Below are 22,174 nucleotides of genomic sequence, written 5' to 3'. Positions count from 1 at the left end.
CTCCTTCAGGCTGGGAGGGATCTCTCCTGTGGCTTCAAAGAGCTTCCAGTCTTTATCTGGCATTATTGCCCAGGCCAGTGCTCTTGGAGGTTTCCAGATGGCAAGGTGGTGTGAGGGCTGTGTGGTTACAGGATGGGAGCAAAGAGGAGGAGAGCTGTGCTCCAAACAACATTCCTTGCCCCTTTTGTGAGTGCCAGAACCTCACACACCAGTCCAGCCACTCCTGTGTGGTTGGCATTGAAGGCACCAGCCAAGAAGGGTGAGAAAGGAAACCAGGAGGAAAAACATCCCTTGTTTCTGGAATTCTGCTCGTGATTTTCCATAATTTGGCTGATAATGGCTGGCAGTGTCACTGTCACCCTGGAGCAGCTGCCAAAACCACCAGGTGCTTATCCCCCTGAGTCACCTTGGCCTACCAAGGTTTGACAGAGGACCATGTGAAGTTGCCCTGAAAACCAAAAGCAGCTTTAAAATGTGCTCTGGCTTTTTTCAAGTACAAACTAATATTTACCTGTGAGTCTGCTTCCCTCCTTGTTCCCTCTCCTTGGCAAGCTCGAGGTCTGCTTCTGGTTTAAGCTTCATGTTGAAGCATTTATGCAGTGAGGTTCCCAGGACGTGAATATCAAATATTCCTTTGAGTTGGGAGAGAGGGAAGGGGGAGATGACAACAGCAAAGCCACCTGAAATGGCTCTCTGTTCCTGAAATGGGAGTTTGGATGCAGTTGATATTTTCAGCTGTTCTTTATGGGCACCTCATGGAAAACTTTTGAAAAACATCTCATTTGGGAACAGCTCTGTCTCCTGTGGTGGTTGAAAGGTGACCTGTTTTCATGCTGGGTTTGGTTGTTTTGTTTTTTTTTTTTCTGGACTGTTCTTTAGCCTCGAGCTTTTATTACTACTGACATTTACGTGAAAATAAGATATTTGTTTGTGTTGATTTCAGCTTTTTTCCTGCTCCATTTGATGTCACAGCAGCTGGATTTCCATGAGAGCAATAGTAATGATAAAACCCTTACAGGAAAGACCCCGTGCACGCACACGCTCCAGATCCTGTTTGGATGATAAGAATGACTTAGCGTGATCTGAGATGTGCTTCAGAGAGCTCTTATTCATGCCCTGCTCTCCCACACATCCTGCATTAGTCACAGCTGAGCTTTGAAATTAGACATCCTCGCTCCCAGCCGTAGCACCACGGAGAGCTGGGGCAGTTTAGGGCAGGGAAAGAGGGAAGGAGAGAGGGAAAACATCTGCGGTGGTGCTGCTTTCCCTCAGACAGACGTGGGGACGTGGGGCATCCAGGCGGCAACACCGCGGAAAAATGGGATTTTTGGCGGGCGAGGGAATTCCTCGTGCCTTGCAACCTGGGGAAAATGCTCTTCCCCCTCCTTTGCCCACAGGTTTTCAGTTTGGGGTTTATTTTTTTTTGTTTTGTTTTGGTTTTTTTTTCTTAAGTTTAATCTGTAATTTAGGAAGGCAGAATTGGGCTTCCATGAATCAGATAATTATGTTGGCCGGAGGGGATGGCTGAGGGAGTGACTTTCTCTGGCTGCTGAGCTGTAAGGCTGCGAGTGGCAGCCTGAAAACAAGCCTTTCATCTGATCTGGAGAGTTACTAGAAGAAAGGAAGCTTTCAGGTAGGCCACATACACAGCTTCCTTTTTGCTGGTAAGAGTTTTAGATGAGGGGGAAAAAAATATATATATATATCTTTCAGGTGAGGGATTTTCCACCTCTGTGTTCCAAAGAACCCTCTTGTCTCATTGTACAGGACCGGTCCCCCCAATAAAAGTAACAAGGCCCTCACACCACCTCCCTTCCTCAGACGTGTTGTAAAACCTGATTATGAGACAGAGAAGTTTACAAAGTCGTTCCTCCAAATAGACACGAGCTTCTTGCAGAGTCTCTGATTTCACCAGTAATTACGGACACAAGAGACTGTAAAATATTAACTTGGGTGAGCTTTTAATGAGGCGTTTGGTGTGAAATGTGCAGCGTTCCCCCGAGAGCTCGCGCTCCTCGTGCAGGTTTGGATTCCTCCTGCACTGCTGGTGACTCATAATGAAGGAAGTGGAGAGCTGTAAAATTAACACAGCCTTCTTCCACTACCCTTTTCACCTCGGCACACACCTTCTGTTAACTCCTTGTGGGAACTCCGGGGTTTGTTTGGGCGCTTCTGTGTCCTGGGGATTAAGGAGGGAAGCCTGTGGGAATCTGCTCCGGGACATGGGAAGTGATTCACGCAGGGCTGATTCATGGACAGCTCGCAGGATGCAGGAGCGGGTCGGAGGCTGGGGAAGCTCCACTGGAAAAGAGAGGTGGTTGGTTGTTTGGGAAAAAGGGGAGAGGTTGAAGCCTGAGGAACCCACAGGAGGGTTTGTGTGAGCAAAGCTGAGCAGCCCAATGGAGAACAGCCCCTGCTCACGGAGCTGTGCCGTGGGGTGGATCCCAGAGGACATCCCTAGGGAGGGAGGAGGTGGGATGGAAGTGGGAACATTTGTGGGCTCAGACCCCCTTGTTTGTGGTGTGCTGTTAATTGGCACTGGCTGTGTGAATAATTACAGATGTGAGCTGCTGTTAAACCAGCCCAAAGAGCCAGGTAATGTAGAGCCAGAGGAGTTAAGGCAAGGCTTAAAAAGCCTTGTAATTCCAGGAGAGTATTGATCTGGGTCTTAAGTACCTGAGCTGCTTTGGAAAACGGGAGATGGGCACTCCGGAAAATTTCACCCTGGATCTTGTTCTCCCTGCGGGGGAGGCCCAAACACAGATGTCAAACCTGGAAATAGCTGCTTTTCAAATTACAGGAAAAGCAGCAACGTTTTCACTGTATAATAAAGAAAATAACAGCAATGAACCTCGAGTAGCCTCAAACTATTCAAAACAAGATAATTGGAGGCTGAAACACAGGGTATTTTTAGTTATATCTGCTATAAAGTAAACATATTCTTTGCCCAGGACCACCAGAAATGTTTCCATACGAAATGTTGGCTTCGTCCCAACTTGATAGAATGCACAAACATTTGTCTGAGGAGCCAGTTTTGACTCCTGGTATTTATATGAAGTTTCTGTGGAATTGTATATATTGGGAAGGAGAGTCCAAGGCCTTAAAACTGTCATTTTTCCACACTCCCTCTGATAATCCCTTTTGCTTTTGTGAGCAGACGGTTCTCTTTGGGGCAGCAGTTCTTGGTGTGGGACTTCTGTCTAAACACTGTGCAGCACATTAGTTTCTCTTCTCTCCCAGCAATTAAGAAGCATTGTCTTTTCTGAGTTCTTTTGCTCTGGTTTTAGCTGGGCTGTATCAACAGCTGATGCTAATTTGCAAAACTCTCCTGACTTCAGTGAAAATAGGAAGATTTTTTCCATACAGTATCAAGAAGATGTATGTAGAAAGTAGGTATTAAATGTAAATCAGTATAAGTACCATGGAAGCTAACAGAATAACTGAATTTTACAGCAGCTTTTTTTGCCTTTTTTATTCTTTTTGGTGGCCAGCAGGACCATGTGCTCCAGTTAGTAAGTCTTTCCTGCCACGGTTTTGTTTTAAATGCACTCTGTGTTGTGGCAGATTATCTGAGTCTCGTTGGCGTTTCCATCCATCCATTTTCTCCTTCTGAAACCCCTCTGAGTGCACAAACACAGCCCCATCAGCGTGCCTGGAATCTCCTGGGAGAGAGGAAGTTGCTGGTTGGCTCGGATTAAAGTGTGTTGGGTTTTGGATTTCACGATTGGAGTTAAAAACGGGATTCTGGGAAGAAATGACGGGCTCTGATGATAAATGGCTTTTCAGAAAGGCACGTTCCTGTGGAGAGGCTGAACCTCTTCTGTGCCTCCTTCCTCCACCCCCAGGCCCCTAAAGGCTCAGGCACAAATAAATTTAGACGAGTCTGACACAGATTTGGGCAAATAAACTTTGCTGAAATAAATACACGGGCTAGAACTGCTCAGAAAAAATGGTTTTCATGTTTAAAGACAACTGGGCAAGGGCTTGGAAGTGGTACCTTCAGAAATACAGATTTTAATTAGATCCCTAATTCTCTACTGCACAGTAGCAGAAATATTGGAATATATATTTAGAAGTTTAGAACTGGGTTTATAATTAAGCCTTAATTAAGCATTAGGATGTATTCTGTCCTGTCTGGGGTGGGAGGGTGAAGGACATGCATGGTTGGGCCTCTGAGGTGTCAATCTTCTGTGCCCTGGCTATCAGAAAAAGGAGGAGCTGAGGGATGGAGGGGCATAAAATTACCAAATGGCTAAAAATAGAGGAAAAGGAGCTGGGTTTGGGAGCCACCAGCCAACATCCTGTAGCTGGGGCAGAAGCAGAAGGGGTGTAAATAACAGAGATCACTAAAAAGCACCGAGGAAAAAATAGGTGCATCATGATACTACAGGACAAAATGAGCTATGTGGAGCTTTAAAGAAATGTAAATTAAACTGAGTTCTGTGCAGGCCAGGAGGGAGGAGAAGAGGGAGGAGAAGGGGACTCAGCTCGGGGAGGAGAGGACGAGCAGAGGCGGCTGCAGAGCAGCAACAATGGACAGCCAGTTTATGGTAAACCAATAAAACCTACTTATGTCTGAATCTGAAATTAGACTCCGAAAAATACGGTCTCAAGGCACCTGCTAAAGTGCTTAGCATTACTGGAATCTTAATAAATGACTCATGCTGTCAGAATCTGATCCTGACATCAACTCTCCGGGCTGTGTTTCTTCAGCTCTGGGGGGCAGGGAAGGGGAAGGCTGCAAAGGAGAAAAGACTCAGGGATGGAAAATGGGTTGTTTGAAGCCCCCCTAAGGGATCTTGTATTGTCACCTCAAACCCAGAGCAAAATGAGACTCGAGCAGGAGAATTATGGAGCACCAGAAGAAACAGGAATTGCTCTTTGCCTTGGGAATCTTTACCTGATGCTGCTGGACGTTGTTTTGTAGAGGGTGTGTGGTTTCCTTCCAAACCCAAAGGATTTTTTAGAGGGAAGAACAAGCAGATGAGAGTTACTAGCACAGAATAGAGGTGATCATTGGTAGCACTGAGGGGGAGATGAATTCCTCACTCCTGCCCTTGGCTCTGACACAAACTGTTCCTTTGCTTTGGGATAATCCTTTAACTCTGTTGCTTTGAGGGTGGTAAAAACCTGCCCTCTCCATAGAGGTGTGTGGCAAATTCCATGTGTGTTAATTATTTTAATCTCCTATAAATCTAAGTGTTAAACAGAAGGATTAATTATTAGTTTCCTCTCTGGCAATGAATTGCAAACCTCACAGGGACTTTTATTTCAAGAACTTGAGTGACAGTCCCGTGAAAACTGCCCCAGAACTTGGAAAATTCAGCTACACCAAGCAAATGGAGGGGAAAGACATGGCAAGGGCTCAGCTCTGGGGTTACAAATGTGCTGTGTGGGGCATTTTTTTTAATTCACTCTTGTTGATTTGGCCGGGATTCAGGGAAAGTTGAGATTTTATCCAGCTTCTCAGTGAAGGCCTGTGCACACTGCAGAGCTCTGCACACAAAAGCCAGGCTCTGCTGCAAGAAGAAATGCTTATTTTCCTGGTGTAGAGCAGATTCAGGGCCAGGGAGGAACCACTTCTCATGTTTAAGAGAAAATCACAGCCCGTGGCCATAGTTCTTGCTGCATTTTAGAGCAACTTATTTGTCATGGCTTTAAAAACCAGCTTCTCCTCGTGGGTTTTAAAATGCATAACTTCAGCTTTTCCTTCCTGGTTGTTTTTCTTTTTTTTTTCCTTCCCCCTTTTTTGCACGTGTTGGTGTTACTGGATACTTGAGCTTTCAGGCATTTTGCTCTCTTGGAAGATTAATGGCAGGGGTATAAGGCTGTTGGGCTTTGCAAACAGGAGTGAATGTGCCTGAATGGGGAGGGATCTCTGAGAGATTAAAACTGAAGATTTCTGAGCTTGACAAAAATATCTGTAATCACTTATTGCTTATATTTTATAGATATATATATATGCTTAATATATAATATATAAGCAAATATATAATTATAATATATAATTATAATTATAAAATATACAGATATAAATATCTGTAATAATTTTTTGCTTATATTTTTATATATCCTTGATTAATATATATGTTTTATATATATATATATATATTTGCTTAATTACTACTGCAGTCCACTGATTTCAGCTTTACTTCTGAAGAAGGAGGAAGGGCACAAGGAACAGTTTCATTATCCATCTAGATAAGGGGAGGTACAAAATGCTCAAAGTGTAACAGAAAATAACAAAACCTTTCAGAACGTGGGGTGGGTTTTTTGTCTTTCGCAATCCAGGATCTTACAAATTAAACACGGTTAAAAAAAGCAACCACAGAACAAACCCAACCAAAAAAAAAAACAAACCCCAACGACAACAACAAACCCCAAACAACCAGAAAAAAAAACCCCAATCGGGCCTGGAAATCACATTCATGTTGTGCAACCTGATATTCTATTTACTCCTCGCTCTTTTTCAGGGGATTGTTTAAAAAAATAAAGCCTCGGTGTTTCTGTCGTTCCTTTTTTCCCTCCCTTCTCTGTTTTTACTATTAAATGTCACTGCTGCCCTTTGCTCTTTGAGACAGTCAGAGCAGCATTTTCATGTGTTAAACTCTCCTAGTAAATGGCTTGTTACAACATGTAAGGATGGATCAGTCCTAAAGGTGGTTTTCTGGTTGGTTCTCGTGGCCACCTTGCAGTGGAGAGACCCTTTTAAGATGTAAGTGTCCCACCAAAAGAAATGGAAAGAACCAACACTGAATTTTTGGCCAGAGAATATTGATTATTTGAAAAGAAACCCTGTTAAATAGTATGGAATAATGAATGTATCGAGTCAGTTGTCCAGGGAGATCTGCTCCACACAGGCTGGTTCAGGGAGAGGGAAGAGGGAGGAACAGTTGAATATTCCAGTGGAAATTTTGGTGCTTAGATTCTGCTCATTTTCATGAAGCCAAGCCATGCTGAGCTCTTGGATGGTTTGGGGAGCAGTTCAGCCTTGAAGATCATCTTGTGCTTCAGACCAGGCCCAAGAAGGGCCAGAAGCTGTTTGTGCCATTGTTTATGATCAGATTACTCTGCACAGGGAGGTGAGACATGAATTTGGGGCACCCCTGAGGGCTTTAGCAGAGCACAGTGTTTGCTCATCTCATCTCTTGTCCCATCTCAGCCACACCAGCTGTTTGTTGCTTTGGAGAAAATACTCCTTGGGGGTTGAGGAAAATACTCCTTGGGGGTTGAGGAAAATACTCCTTGAGGTTGAGGAAAATATTCCTTGAGGGTTGAGAAAAATATTCCTTGAGGGTTGAGGAAAATACTCCTTGAGGGTTGAGGAAAATACTCCTTGAGGGTTAGGGCAGGACAGTAGGAAGAAACAGAGCTGCCTTGCTCCTTAGCCACGTTCTTCCCCAGATGTTGTTTTGTCCCAAGTCCCTTCATGAGGAGCAGGAGGAGAGATTTCACAACCATAAAAACACAATTAGCCCCCGGGGCTTTGGGGAAATCTGATTTCTTGTACCTTATCTCCTTATTGAGGGGAGAGGGGAGAAGGGGAGGTTGTATTTGAAAATAAAACATATGGCTGTGTCATTTTAAAAAGTCTTTTTAGATAAGATTGTAAAGAATTCCACTTCTTTCTGCCTTAGGGACAGCATTTGTGCCAGAGCCCTGGGATGAGGGGAAGTGCACTTTCCCCTCCTGCTCACTGGGAAACTGGTTGTTATAGAGAGTTTCTTCTATCCTGGGAAATGTAGGGAGAGACCCTTCCTTGCAAATAATCCCCAAGTCAAACATATTTTGTGTGAGTTCAACCCAAATCTGTCAGTGCTGCTGGGACATCCGTGTGCTGATGGTGACTGGGAGCAGGAATAATATTTGTTGCCGTTGTGTCTCCTCTGGGATATTTGGAATAATCTCTCTGAGTCTTTTCTTTTCTCCTTTTTCCTCTCTTACATCCAAGATCTCCTGCCAGGCAGGCAAAGAAGTTTGAAAAGAGAACAGAGAATCAGTCCTGGTTTGCTCCTTGTTTCAGCCTCCTCCCTTTTTGTTAAATTTAGTGGGTATTCTCACACTCTCATACATATTTTTTAAAAAATTTCCCAACCTGATGAATTTTGAGGTCACATAACTCCAGTCTTGACCCCACTGAAATCATCAATACCCAAATTCCCACCTTCCATAGAAGTTCAGCTCTAGACACTGGTGCTTTCCCTGTGAATATTCCACCTGGGAAGAGCAGTTTTTGGCTTTCCTGTCTTTTTTTGGCTTTTTACCTTCCTCAGTGTCATAGCAGTGTTTACAAGAGGTGTGTGTGATACCAAGCTCTGCCAGAGAAGCTTTTGGGAAAACTCTCTTAGGGCAGCCAAGCCTAGAGCAGCCTCTTGGAATAATTGTTTGTGTGTTTTGGTTTAGGTTTGTTTTGGTTTGTTTTGTTTTTTGGCTTGGCTGCCAACACAAAGAACCAAGGGAAATAATTCCCAGTAAAAATTTCATTTTTCGTGTTTTTTTTTTTTTTTTGCTTGTTCTTAGACAAATGAAAAAACAGAAATATTTCATTTCACCAAAGCCCTCAAGTGTTTCATTTGGGTCATTAAGAAAAGCAAGGGAAATGAAGGGTTAGACTTCAAAGGAAGTGCCTGGGGGCAGTTCTTGTTCATTCAGGGTGGAGGAGACCCTGCTCCAGCTCTTTGCTCTGCTGGAGAGGAGCTGAACACACTCCTCTTGCTTCCCAGGAAGGTTTTTCCTAGGAAGAGGCTACTCAGGGGTGAGGATAGGATTAGATGAAAAATGAGCTGTTATTTGCTTTCAAGCTGCAGTTTGGGAAATGAAACTGGAAGCCTTGTTTCTTTGTAATGTTTCTGAACTTTATGTAGATAAATTAGATAACTTGGAAGGAAAGGTGTGTGTGTCACTCTGGATGATTTTGTCCCGTTGAAAATTCGTGTGTCCATGTTTAAAAGTCCTGTTTTATTATCACAGGCTTTAAGATGTAACACCTTTACATTCACAGCAGGAGTTGTTGAGAGCTGGGCAAACACCCTGTTTGTCAGGACACACATCAGTGTTTAAAAATACCACTAAATCAATGTATTCTTGCTTGCTTTTGTCTCTGCCTCCAAATTAGTCATAAAATTAGTAAATCCAGGGCAGGACTGTTATGTGGTGAGATATTAGGAAGGGATCCTTCCCTGTGAGGGTGGGGAGGCCCTGGCACAGGTTGCCCAGAGAAGCTGTGGCTGCCCCTGGATCCCTGGAAGTGTCCAAGGCCAGGCTGGATGAACTTGGAGCCACCTGGGCTAGTGGCAGGTGTTCCTGCCCATGGCAGGGGGTGGGATGAGATGATCTTTAAGTCCCTTCCAACCCAAGCCAGCCTGTGATTCCAGGATTTTCCAGTTTTTGGAGGTACCCTGAAGGCTGGGCCCGGATCCCTCCCGGTGCCGGCGACCGGCACCTCTCGGGATCGCGTCGGGGTTGAACCAACACGTTTTAATCCCGAGCTAAATCCTCCCCTCCCTGTTTTGCTGCAGATCCCTGGATGGCAGGCTCCAAGTATCCCACAGGAAAGGCCTCCCCCATGTGATCTACTGCCGGCTGTGGCGCTGGCCGGACCTGCACAGCCACCATGAGCTGCGGGCCATGGAGATGTGCGAGTACGCCTTCAACATGAAGAAGGATGAAGTCTGTGTCAACCCCTACCATTACCAAAGAGTGGAAACCCCAGGTACTGCCAGAGCCATGCCCAATCCTCCTCTTCTCCCTCCCAGCACGAGGGATTTCTAAGTGTGTTTCTATGTTGTATTTATTATTGATGATAATCTCTTTGCTGGAGGCGGTGGAATAATTTATGAATCTGCACCCAGGGGGGGAAATATCACTTGGAGTGGATGAAATCCAGTGGCAGGGTGTGTTGTTGCCAGGTTCCTCCTGTGGCTTTGTGTGCACAGAAACCACTCACACACGCAGTGGGAACTGTGGTGGTGTTCTGCGTGTCCCTGATTGTTGGTGTGAAATTAAGGATAAACTTCCTGGGAAGAGGATCTAAGAACAGCTCCCAACACAACTAAACTTGCTGTTCTGGAGTCTCCTTCTGCCTCTGAGAGAGGCTTTGAGGTGGAGCTGCAGCTCCTTGTGTCAGCACAAGTCTGCAGAGCCAGTGGGGATGTTTGTGCTGATCCCACCTTGCTGCTCCATTTGATGTGAAACATTCCTTTTCAATCATGTGCTATAACTTCTCTTAAATGGCTTTGCAAGAAGACCTGTTTCTTTGCCTGAGAAGGGGCAGAGAGTCCAGGTGTAGTTCTAAGTGTCCCACCCCCAGCTGGGATGTGTCAGGAATAAAAAACACCTGCTCTTATTCCAGAAGGAAGCACCAAATGGGGTCCCTCCATTGGCAACTCTGTGTTCCATGTATTTTAAAGGTGTAACTCCAAACTGGTTTCTCTCATTTTCCAGTGTTTCAGTCACTTTGTTTTAAAGCTGTTGTGTTTTTTCCCTGCCCTGGTGCAGTGTTGCCCCCGGTGCTGGTGCCCCGGCACACGGAGATTCCGGCCGAATTCCCGCCGTTAGACGACTACAGCCACTCCATCCCAGAGAACACTAACTTCCCAGCAGGTATCGAGCCCCAGAGCAACTACATTCCAGGTACCATATCCCTTCCATACAGCCAGCACAGGGGAAGGGTCACACTGCACAGGGAATCACGTGTATTCCCAGCTGGAGGACTGGGAAGTCTTTCTTCCCATCGTTACTCCCAACTTGGACAAGAAGAGGTGCAAGTGTAAATGTCCTTAAACTCACCTCTTCCCTTCACTTGCACCTCCTGAGTTTATTGTGAAATCCAAAGCTTGAATGGGCCTTCAGCACGTTTAGATTGGAATGAAATCCAGTTGTTTTAATTTGAGTCAAACTCTCTAAATTTCTCATGGAGTCGAGCTCTTCTATTTCTGTATCTCTCTCACAAGCAATTTACACTTTATTTGCATGGACAAACTGTGCAGCTGCACTCCAGGAGAGGAAAAATATGTGGACAGAAAACTGTGTCTCGATGGCTTCAAGTTTTAGGGGCTGAAAATCCAGATTTTTTGTTTCCCCCCTCCTCTGTTATTCACATCCTGGTTGGGTTGGCTCCTCCCTTCAGCAGCTTGAGGAAGAAAAGTAATAAGAAGGAATTTTGTCTCCTTGTGAATAACACAGTGAATGGTTTTGGTGTGTAAACTCCAGACTTGGAATGGTTTTGGTGTCTGAAATCCCAACTTTTCATGCAGTGGCACTGACAGTCTGATCATTTTATGCTTTAGAAACCCCTCCTCCAGGATACTTGAGTGAGGATGGAGAAACCAGTGACCACCAGATGAATCCCAGCATGGATGCAGGTAAGTCACCTTCTGCCTTTTGCTGCAGCTTTCTGGGTCATATCAGACACCCTTTAAAAGTTTTTCTTTGGGCAGTGAGGATCAGGTGGTGGTTTCAGGAGTTTTATCCCGGTAGGAGTGTAAATGTAGCCTGAAATCTCATCTAGAGCACAGGGCTGTGTGTTTGAGAGCTGAAAGGCACAACATGTTCCTTCTTCTCTCCAAAATCCGGCATCAGATTCTACCAAGCAGGAGCCTGAAATAGTAAAGACACACCCAAGGATGACAATTTGTCTTGTGTTTTGTGTCCATGTGCAGGAAGACTGTGCCCTGTTCTGCAGAGGCATTTTTCTGACTATTTATATAAATAATGAAGAAATAGATAACAAAGAAACAAATAAGATAAATTTCAATAATAAAGGTAAATTTCGATAATAAAGAAGTCCGAACTTAAATGTCCAGTTTACCTATATTTCAAAGGACCACAAGCAGATTTGGTTTTAAAGGGGTTTATCATTTCAACACCAAGAAAGTTGAGTGCCTGGGTTCTCTCTCGTTGCCAAGAAAACAAAGTAACCAGGTTTAGGATGGACCAAATTTAAATGGTTGAGGACAAAATTCTGCCAACTCTTTGGTCAGATCTGTACAGCCTGATCCAATACTCCACAGTCCCAAACCCAGTCAGATTTGGGGATATAAAGTGTTATGTTTCCAGCTGCTGTGAGTATGTTTTGTGCCTGGCAATGCAGAACCAAGCTCTTCAGTGTCCAGCTCACTGGGTTTGTCTGGAGCTGTCAGGATGATCCCTGAAATTTTCCTGCCTGCCAGTGAAAGTAAAACATCCCAACTCCACGCTCAGTTTGCAAAATTAATGGGTTAAGCTTCAGTGGAGATGTAGCAAGTTGATCTAAGTAATAAGTTTGGAAGCTCATGTAAGGATTAATAAACATCAGAGAAGCTGCTGGTGTCAAAAAGGAGACTGGAGTGAGAAGTGGGTTATCCCTCCAACAAGCCTGGGCAGCACTGAGGATCCTGGGTGAGCACTTTCCCTTGTGCAGATGCCACACCAATAATTATCCTGTCTTGATTTTCAGGTTCTCCAAACTTATCACCCAACCCCATGTCTCCAGCACACAATAATCTGGGTAAGCATGTGAGCTTGGGAACTGGGTGTAATTACAGTCAGGAGAGTGACATTTTAATGGTGGCATTTTGTGAGGTTGGGCACTTCTGATGAGGTTGTGGGCACTGCTGATGTTCCTTTCCACTAATCCTCTTTGCTGTGATAACAGTGGTTCATAGTAACTGTATAGGAAATGAAGAAATCTGAACTTACATCAGATAAAAAGCCCAAGAAATGTTGGCAGATAAATACCAGAAAGAATGAGGGAAGGACTGCAGCAAACCCTCCCTTGTTTGATTATGTGACTTTGCAAGAATATGTCCTTTTCTGTCTGTTTTGCTGCTGGGTTTGTGTTCTTATATTTTTAAAAGACACAGATTGAGTTGTTAAATTTTGTCTCCTGGAAAGTTACTCGGTAAATTTGGAGTGCTTAGTGGTCTCTTTTATAACATTCCAATGGTTTTAAACTGACAGGGGGGCAGGTTTGGATTAGATGTTGGGAAGGAATCCTTCCCTGGGAGGGTGGGCAGGCCCTGGCACAGGTTGCCCAGAGAAGCTGTGGCTGCCCCTGGATCCCTGGAAGTGTCCAAGGCCAGGTTGGAGCAACCTGGGCTAGTGGGAGGTGTCCCTGCCCATGGCAAGGGGTGGAATTGGATGAGATTTAAGGTCCCTTCCAACCCAAACCATTCCAGGACTCTATTCCCTACCTTTAATGTGCTGCTGCTGCCCTTTACTTTCCTACCTCCAGACTGAAGGTCTGATCTCCATCAGGCTGAGCTCTCACCCTGTTGGAATTGCTCTCCATGGTGTGCCATAAAAAGCCCTCTCAGCTCTGCCTGGCTGCAGGATCAGCTCTCCAACTGTTCATTATCCAGCAGACAGAGGCCACTTGAGATTACTCTTGAATAACCAGGGCCATAAAGTTTACATATGCTTTTAATCCTGGCACGGAGGACTTTGACACTGCTCCAAAATTTGTCACTCATTGGCTGACTTGTGGATATCTTGGGGCTGTTGAGGAGGGGATTTCTTTTCCCTTCTTCTTTTTTTCCCTTTTTTCCCCCTTTCCCCCCACCTTTTTTTTTTCTTTTTTTTCTTTTTTTTAAAAAACATTGCCATGGTGCCACAAAAATTTTATTTCTTTACCTGTTACAACCCAAGAAGAGAATAAATGGCTGAGTAACCTTTATTTCCTTTTTTTGCTGGAATCTATTATGCTCCAGGGTACTGCCTGGGAGCTGATGAGATTTTATAGCAAAAAAAAAATAATTTTCAACCTAAAAATAAAAAGCCAATTACGTGTAAAAAAAAACCAACCTGGCAAGTTGACTGTGGCATCTGCCTTAGAAAACTGAGTTTCTAGGAAAGAGGCCCCAATCCATAACAGGGACACTGGTTATTAACACATGTCAGATGTCTCGTGTGCTGTCTGGTGACAAAAAATAAGTAGAAGCAGGTGAAGCTGGTTAACCACAAGGAATCTCTTTGTAGTCTAAGGAGCAGACAGCAGAAAAGCACTTTAACTCCCCAGCATTAAAAGATACCTTTCAATTTTGCAAGCCAAATATTTATTGCTCTCAGACAAGAGCTTCCCCGAGTGAAGAACTCCTCGTGGCTTTTAATTTTATTGTCAGTTTTTGCCCGTGAGGAAGCTAGAAAATAATAACTAAATGAAATGGCACAGAGATGAGCAACACTCCAAACTGTGCCAGGGCAAAGTTGGCATCAGCTGCCCCTTGGAGATGGTTTATCTACAAGAAGGAGCTGCTACAGCAGGGGAAGTGAACACAGCCCTTCAGCCCGATGGTTCCTGCAGGCCAGGAAGGGCTCTGAGCTGCAGCACTCCTGCCTTTGCTGTCCTCTGGAATTCCATGGATCAGAACACTCCACTGTCTGGGGCTGGCCTTTGATCTAACCAGGCTTTCCCTGGATGTTTGTGAAGAAAATGGGACAGAAATTTAAAACCCACAGCAGAGTGTGCAGGGAGGGTGTTTCTCACCCAGTGGAGGGTGGGGGATGTTCATGGCTTTGCCACAAAGAACTGATGTCCCATAAAGGGTTGATTTGTTCGTTTGAGCAGAACGACCTGGAGCTTTTCAGACACTTTACTTTGTGTAAACTGAACTTTGCACTTAAATCCCATGGCCATATTCCAGAGAATTACAGGGGCAATAAACTGGCACGAGGCAGAGGGAGTGGGACACCAGAAGCAGGGTGAGTTTGGGCTGCAGGGGATGGATTCCAGCACGAAGCTGGAATTTGGGATTGAAGGAACTCAGGGAATTTCATCTTTCCACTCACAGCCACAAAAGTGTCGCAAGGTAACACATTGGGAGCTTTTTTCCCCTCCTTTCAGCTGTGTGTTGGATTTGGGAGCATTCTGGTGTGAGTCCAAAGTTACAGCTGTCACATTTTCAGTTGTCAAACGTAAGCTTTCAGTGGGAGCTGCAGATATCCAGGGATCTCTTCCCTGTCCCCGAAACACGAGCCGGGGAAAATACGGAAAACAATTGAAACGAAAGGAGAGTTGCCACCATTCTGTGGACATTGGGAATGAAGTCAGGGAGCTGAGGCTGGCTGAGGGCCAGCCCTGTGGTCCATGGATATTGTTGTTTGGAGGGAGGCAGCCCCTTGGAGCACAGGAAATCCATTGTCAGGGTTTGCTCCGCGCAAGACTTGACGCAAAAGCTGCGAGAGAAACGAGCACATGCCCCACGGTCACATCCAGCAGTCACACAGACCTCGGGAACACTGTGTTGAAACTCCCTTTCCCAGAGGAAAGCCAGCCCTCCCCTGAGCACAGGGGGAAGGGAGCACGCACATCTATTCATCCCCTCGTTCCTGAGGAGGGAATTAGGATTAATGCCCTTGGAAAACATCTCTCCACAGCTTCTCAGTGTCAAACACATCCACTGAAACGAGGAAAACAACTTGTCTTGGGCTCAGGGCACATTAAAAAGAGAGCAAAGCAGCCAGGAGATTGTTTCCCTCCAGAGTGAACAGGCAGGACTTTCATCTTGCAGGGAAGATGCAGAATGGGAACATCCCAGGGGACACTTCAGACAGCAGAGCTGGGCCAGTCAAGGCTGGGATTGTATGAGGATGATTCAGGCAGGATTTGCCTGGTTTTCATGTCTCCTGTTGTAGTTGATTGTGTGCCCCCTCAGGGTTCTTTGGCTTTAGCAGAGCTCCAATCTTTCCCTTTTCCCCAAGCAGTAAAGCCATAAATTGAAAATGAATATTTAGGACAGCTCTAACACAAGAGGAAACTCGCCCATCCCAAGGCAGCTTAAGCTGAAGTTTAAAACTACAAATCACAGGAGAAAGCAGCATCATTAAAAGCTTGGTTGCTGCTTTCAGAGGCAAGTTGTTCTCCAAGCCAGGATTTGTTGGTTTGTGTCTTTCCTCAAGCTCCAAATAGGCCGGAAATCAAATTTCTGTCCCTCCTTCAGTGGGGAATCCACAGTTCCCTGGAGCCCCAGCCAAGAGGAGGTGGTTCCTGAAGGGAAGGACCACGAAACCATGGAGAGCAATAAAGGTTTTGGTGTTTTTATAACTTGGATAGTACCAATCTGAGGGTGTTACTTTGGGATCAGCAGAAGTTGATTTGATTTTTCTGGAGCTGAGCAGCCTTTCAATTAGAGGCACTTGCTGTGGAGTCAGAGCACAGTCATGTGGAACACAGTCTGTTTTCTTAAGTGGGTGGACCCACCTTAGGGGACTGATTAGTGCTGGTGATTGCTGTGCCTCTCCCCAAAACTGCTGGAGAAACGTGCCTGGTGTGGCAGTTCCCAGTGGGAAAACCATCCAGGAGGAAAAGGCAGAGACTTGTGTGATTCCTGGATGTGTTCAGTATCTGTGCAGATGAGGACAGGGACTTGCCTTTAAGCTATGAAATTGTTGAAAATGTGAGGAAATGGCAGGGAAAAGAAGCTGGGAATGAGTAGAAGCTCCAAAATTCCTGGCCTTGGAAGATTGCTGAGGATTACAGAGTTCCCCAGATGCACTTTTCTTCAATTCCTTATGGCAGTCAGCAAAGCTGGTAACAAAGCAGAAACCAAAGGGATTTCCCTGATTATTGGTGACTTTGGGAACTCATACAGTGCAGTGACAGAGAGGAAAGCAGAATCTTTGGGCTGGAGCCAGACTGCTCCAACCTGTTCCTAAAGGTTATGGAGCAAGAGCAGGTACCAGCTGAGAAAAGACCTGTGCAGAGACTTGGTGTGAGAGGAGGCTGGGATGGGAAAAACCTGCCTTGGATTGTCTGGGAGCTGATCTCTTAAGCCCCAGATTGGTGTGAGTGGTGCAGGAGCAGCAGATGGGAAAGCCTCTGGAAAAAGCTGGGCTTTGCTGCTCCCTGTTAACTGCTAGGCCAGATGGGAAGCTGCTCTGTGCTGCCTCTAAGCACCACTTGAATGGATGGGAATGAAGTGATAACTTGGGGGGAGGACTGGAGGGAATTCTTCTCTTGCACTGGATGTGGGGAATAGCACTTAGGAATTACCTTAGTCTGCTTTTCACTTCCCCTGCTCGGCAGAGTCTTGGCTCACAGCAGGACTGGGCACCTTCTAGAGCTGTTTTTCCAAGAAATTTGACTTGAGCCTTCCTCTGCTGGAATTTCCTCGGCTTCGGTGGGAGCAGTTAAATCATTCCATGGCATTTGACTGTCCCACCTTGCTGAACTGTGAAGTGTTGTCCTTCTGAAAATGCCTCACTCTGCTCATCAACTTGGGTCCCTTTGCTTTGGTCCAAGGGCTGAGTGAAACCAGAACCCCAATGAATGAGATGTGCCATCATCTTACTGGGGAGTGGATTTGCTTTGGATGCTTTGAGAGCAAGAGCACCGAGATTTTTATTTTATAATTTAATTCTAATTTTCTATTTCATTTAATTCTCATTTTTAAGTCACTTTAATGCCAGTGTTACACACAATTTGGGGCATATTTCAGACAGCTCTACTGGTTTCCTCAGTGGCAGAGTCAGTCAGAGGGAAAGCTGGGCTTGCTGGCTGTGAGTGCACAGATTTAGGGTTCAGAGACCTGTGCTGTTGAGAGCAGGTTTGTGCTCTGCTCTTTCCAAGTTTTTCTATTCCTTCTTTTTCTCTCCTTTTGGGTCCTGGCTCCCCAAAAGTGATCCCACATTCCCCTTTCCTAGTAAAGCTAAGTTTACTTTTTGAATTTTCCCCAGTCTGGAGGTGCTGCAGTGCCACCCCCCTTGCCAAGTGACCAACCCTTGGCTGTTTGTGATCCTTCCACGGGCCAAAAGCTCAAGGGGGGGGTGACATCACCTTTTGGCTGCAGCCCATTAAAACCCATCAAGTAATTAAAGTTGGGTTAAAGCAAGCCTGAGGAACAAAGCAGGACGACATTTCCCCCCAATCCCTGTTTTTCCATCCCCTCCTGAGGGCCTGGCAGTCACTTGGGTTGGTGTTCCCTGCAGACCTGCAGCCCGTCACCTACTGCGAGCCGGCCTTCTGGTGCTCCATCTCCTACTACGAGCTCAACCAGAGGGTGGGAGAGACTTTCCACGCCTCCCAGCCCTCCATGACCGTGGATGGATTCACCGACCCGTCGAATTCCGAGCGTTTCTGCCTGGGTTTGCTCTCCAACGTGAACAGGAACGCCGCCGTGGAGCTCACGAGGCGACACATCGGTAATTCCCGCCGCCTTCCCGAGGTGGAGGGGGGAGACCTGCGCAGGGATCCCTTTGATTAGCTAATTGGCACAAAGTTGGGAAGGTTTGGAACACTGGTGTTGGGAAATCCATGGAGCTTTAGGAGGCTGGTCTTCCGTAAGGCAACACTAGTTGTGGTTTTTTCATCTAATTGTCATAAAAAACCACGCCCAAGGAACATTAAAATTGGTACATGGAATAGAGACAGAATTCCTGGGGATTCAGGTGGATGTCAGGGATAATTGTGTGTATTCCTTTTCCCTCCTGCACTATTTGATTTTCTGACTGACCTTTTATAAATAGAGACTTAGTTCCTTGGTTGTCATCTCAATTTCCACTTTTCCTGCTTATCCTGCAGGGTGACATTCAATTTGTTTTCAGTTAAACTTGGGCTAAATAGAATATCCCAAATTCATGCAATTTTACTAAAAGGCCAAATTTCTTTTTCTTTGCTGTTTCCTCCTGACTTCTATCAAAACTGAACCTGATTTTTGTCCTAATTTTGCTCCCTTTTCCTGAGCAACAGGAGAATCCTCCCCCTTGTATAGGAGGATCTTTCCACACTTGTTTCAAATATGATTTCTAGCACTAAAAAAAAAAAAAACCAAAAACAAAAACCCACCAAGATTCCGAAATCAGGTTTTAAATCCAGATGTTAAATCAGGCTCCTTATGCTCTGTAGAAGGATGAAAGCAAGATATTGAACTAGGAGTGTAAGACCACAGCAAATGTTTATTTGAGCAGCCAAAGTGGATTTGTTTCATTATTAACTGAGATTTTAATGATTTGTGAAAACACCTACAGGAGATGTGTGTTTGTCCTTGTACAAAACATCATCTCAAACAACAGGCAGTGAGTTGAAAATGCGGTATAATTTATTACCAAATCACTAAATAAGCAACCAAGCAGTTTGTCCAGCTGGGATGACTTTGAGAAAGGGGCTGAAAACCACGTGTTGACTGATAGAACCTTGGCATGGAAAATATCAGGGTGTGTTTGGAGGGAGCTCTGGGCAGGTGGGGAATGTCTGGGATTGGCAAGGGGGTCTGGAGGTGAAATTCTGGCTTTATAAATTAGTTCCTGCCTCCCTCAGCTCTCCTCACTCACAGACCAATTCATTGGCGTGTCCACCGGGGTGGATTTTCCATCACCCATCATTGAGGTGCCTCATGCTGAGGGTTCCTAAGTCTCTGCCAGCTCTTGGAGCAGGTTTTGGAGGTGATTTCTGTCTCATCTGATGGTCCCCTGTGCCCTGTGTTTCCCAGGAAGAGGAGTCAGGCTCTACTACATCGGCGGGGAGGTGTTTGCCGAGTGCCTCAGTGACAGTGCCATCTTCGTGCAGTCCCCCAACTGCAACCAGCGCTACGGCTGGCACCCTGCCACTGTCTGCAAGATCCCCCCAGGTAAGGGATTCCCACAGCTCCACCTTCCCCAAGATCCCCAAAGGTAAAGGATGTCCCACACCTACTGCAGGATCCCCCCAGGTAAGGGATGGCCCCACAGCTCCACCTTTCTCAAGATCCCCCCAGGGAAGGATTGTCCCCCACAGCTCCACCTTCTATAGGATCCCCTCAGGTAAGGGGTGTCCCCCACAGCTCCACCATCTGCAGGATCCTCCCAGGGAAAGTTTGTCCCCCACAGCTTCACCTTCTGCAGGATCCTTCCAGGAAAGGGATGTCCCCAAAGCTCCACCATCTGCAGGATCCTCCCAGGGAAAGTTTGTCCCCCACAGCTTCACCTTCTGCAGGATCCTTCCAGGGAAGGGATGTCCCCAAAGCTCCACCTTCTGCAAGATATCCCCAGGTAAGGGATGGCCCCACAGCTCCAGCTTCTGCAGGATATCTGCAGGGAAGGGATGGCCAGGATATCCCCAGGGAATAGGTGTCCCCACAGCTCCACCTTGCCCAAGATGCCCCCCAGGTAAGGGATGGCCCCACAGCTCCACCTTCTGCAGGATCCCTTCAGGGAAGGATTGTCCCCCACAGCTCCACTTTCTGCAGGTTATTTAGCTGGGCTTACCAAAGCTGATTTTTTACAGTTAAAAGTGTATATATATTTAAAAAAAAATGGACTTCTTTGTTCAGAAATATTTGACTAAAGATTGCTGTTCTTTTGAGAGGAGACCCACACGCTGCAGGCTCTGGTCCCTCTGAATGGGTTTCCTTTCTCAGATGTTTGGGAAGCAGCTGCCAGTGTTGCAAACATGACTTAATTCTCCAGCCACATCACAAGAGTCCACCCTGGCTGGAGTCAACATCTCCAGGCCCAACCCGCCCCCATTTCCTCTCTCCATCCAGCTGAGGAGCATTTTTTGGCCACCAGCTCTCCCCACTTTCACCACAGTCCTTGGCTGCCTTCTCAGCTCATCCTTGAATCTCTGCTGGGTTCGAAGCGGTTTCTTCACTCCCTCGTTGCCAAGATCGAGTCATTCCCACTCCTCCCCGTGGAGAGACCCATTCCCAGCCTCTGCTGAGCTCTGGGCAGCCTGGCACCGGGATCCTCACCAAAACTGGTGCTCTTTCTCTGTGCCCTGGTGCTCTCACCCTTCCAACCTCTGCTTTGCTTCCCCTCAAACCCTCTACCAGGCTCCTGCCCCCTGGGCTGTGCTTTTCCAGGGGCCCAGCAGTGGTTCCTGCAGCTGCCTGGGGTCACACTTTGCTCCACACAGCTCGACCCAAAGCTGATGGCAAGGTGAGAGCAGCCCCAGAGAGGAGGCTCACGAGGGATTTTTAGAAAAGTACAATTCATCCCAGAGCAAAAGGTTGTTGTTCAGCCTTGGCCCACGTGTAATCCCACATGAGCAGCAGTTGTGTGCCAAGTTTGGGAGTTTAACTTGTTTGTGGTTAGCTGGGAGAAAGCAAGAGCAGCAGCACTTTTTTTCAAGAGTGATACATTTATTAATTTATTTAAACTACGAAGGATGTGATTTTTTATTTCACCTTTATCCCCTAAGAGCAGTCGAATAAGCTGTTTCCAGTCTTTTAGCTGGGACTAAACACTGGGGAGAAGAGCTCCAGTTTCAAAAGGAAAGTCTTTGGCACCTGCTGGTGAAATGGCAGAGAGGATTTGAGCAGGAGCAGCTCTGCCACCAGCCCCACCAGCCTTTTGAACCCTCAGAACTGCTTCCTGCCTTGGCAGGATGGTTTCACTTCAGAACTTCTCCATCCTACTGACAGACCCCATGGAAATCCAGCCCCAGGGAGTTCCTGTTTTTTTATCCTATGCATTCCTCCCCCTCAGGCCCTGCAGTGATCACTGTGATCAAACCTTACAGTCACAGCTGGGCTTTCAACCACAACGTGAGGGAAAACTGTACAGGAGAGACAAGGAGGTTCCACAGGAGGACCCAGGTCTGGTCTCACCCATCACAACCTGCTGTGTGGGCACCAGCATCCAGCATTCCCTGTCCTTGTCCTGCTCCCTTTCCAGCAGATGAGCTGTGAAAGTGTGTCACCCTCCATCCCTTCCTCTGAAACACTGTGTTTGAACAACCTGGGTGTGGCACACGTGCTCTGAGGTGGTGGCAGAGCAGCCTGGAGCTCTTTGCCACCCTGGGGAGGGGACGGGTTCAGGAAGGGATTGGGAAAAGGGATGGGGTAGGAAGGGATGGATTTCTCACTCTCATTACACTGATGCCTGGTCCTTGTCCTCTTCTCCTCTCACAGGGTGCAACTTGAAGATCTTCAACAACCAGGAATTTGCTGCTCTGCTGGCTCAGTCAGTGAACCAGGGCTTCGAGGCCGTGTACCAGCTGACCAGGATGTGCACCATCAGGATGAGCTTCGTCAAGGGCTGGGGAGCAGAGTACAGGTCAGGCTTTGGGAGGAAACTTGGCTGTGTGTGTCTGTGCTTGCCTTCCACTCCTGTAATTCCCAGCCTAGGAGGGTCCTGCAAAGCCCTTATTCCCATTTGAAGGGTGGGAATCAGCCCACTGTCTGGGTTGTAGCTGCTGGGAGTTGATCTCACCTCTTGTTTTTCCCATCTTATTTGTGCCAAACACACCTCGTGGGGTGCACCTGGAGCACCACAAGTGTCT

At 46.4% G+C, this 22,174-nt stretch overlaps 1 protein-coding gene across 4 annotated transcripts in view; it reads left to right on the top strand.

Annotated features, from left to right (window-relative positions):
- The window catches only part of SMAD3 (SMAD family member 3), a 77,996-nt gene that overhangs the window by 52,531 nt on the left and 3,291 nt on the right, over positions 1-22,174 (top strand). For 3 of the 4 annotated variants that reach the window (XM_018069586.2, XM_018069592.2, XM_018069588.2), the window contains exons 2-8: positions 9,519-9,712; positions 10,498-10,632; positions 11,289-11,363; positions 12,437-12,487; positions 17,905-18,117; positions 19,404-19,541; positions 21,804-21,948. In XM_018069586.2, the coding sequence (XP_017925075.2) occupies positions 9,628-9,712; positions 10,498-10,632; positions 11,289-11,363; positions 12,437-12,487; positions 17,905-18,117; positions 19,404-19,541; positions 21,804-21,948 (842 nt within the window). In that variant the 5' untranslated portion in view covers positions 9,519-9,627. The remainder of the gene's footprint in view (positions 1-9,518; positions 9,713-10,497; positions 10,633-11,288; positions 11,364-12,436; positions 12,488-17,904; positions 18,118-19,403; positions 19,542-21,803; positions 21,949-22,174) is intronic. The other variant, XM_029958695.1, reaches the window with a different exon arrangement.

This window comes from Manacus vitellinus, unplaced genomic scaffold (assembly GCF_001715985.3).
Source record: "Manacus vitellinus isolate BGI_N305 unplaced genomic scaffold, ASM171598v3 scaffold_16_pilon, whole genome shotgun sequence".
Taxonomy (NCBI): Eukaryota; Metazoa; Chordata; class Aves; order Passeriformes; family Pipridae; genus Manacus; species Manacus vitellinus.
This window is presented reverse-complemented; position numbering and strand designations above follow the sequence as displayed.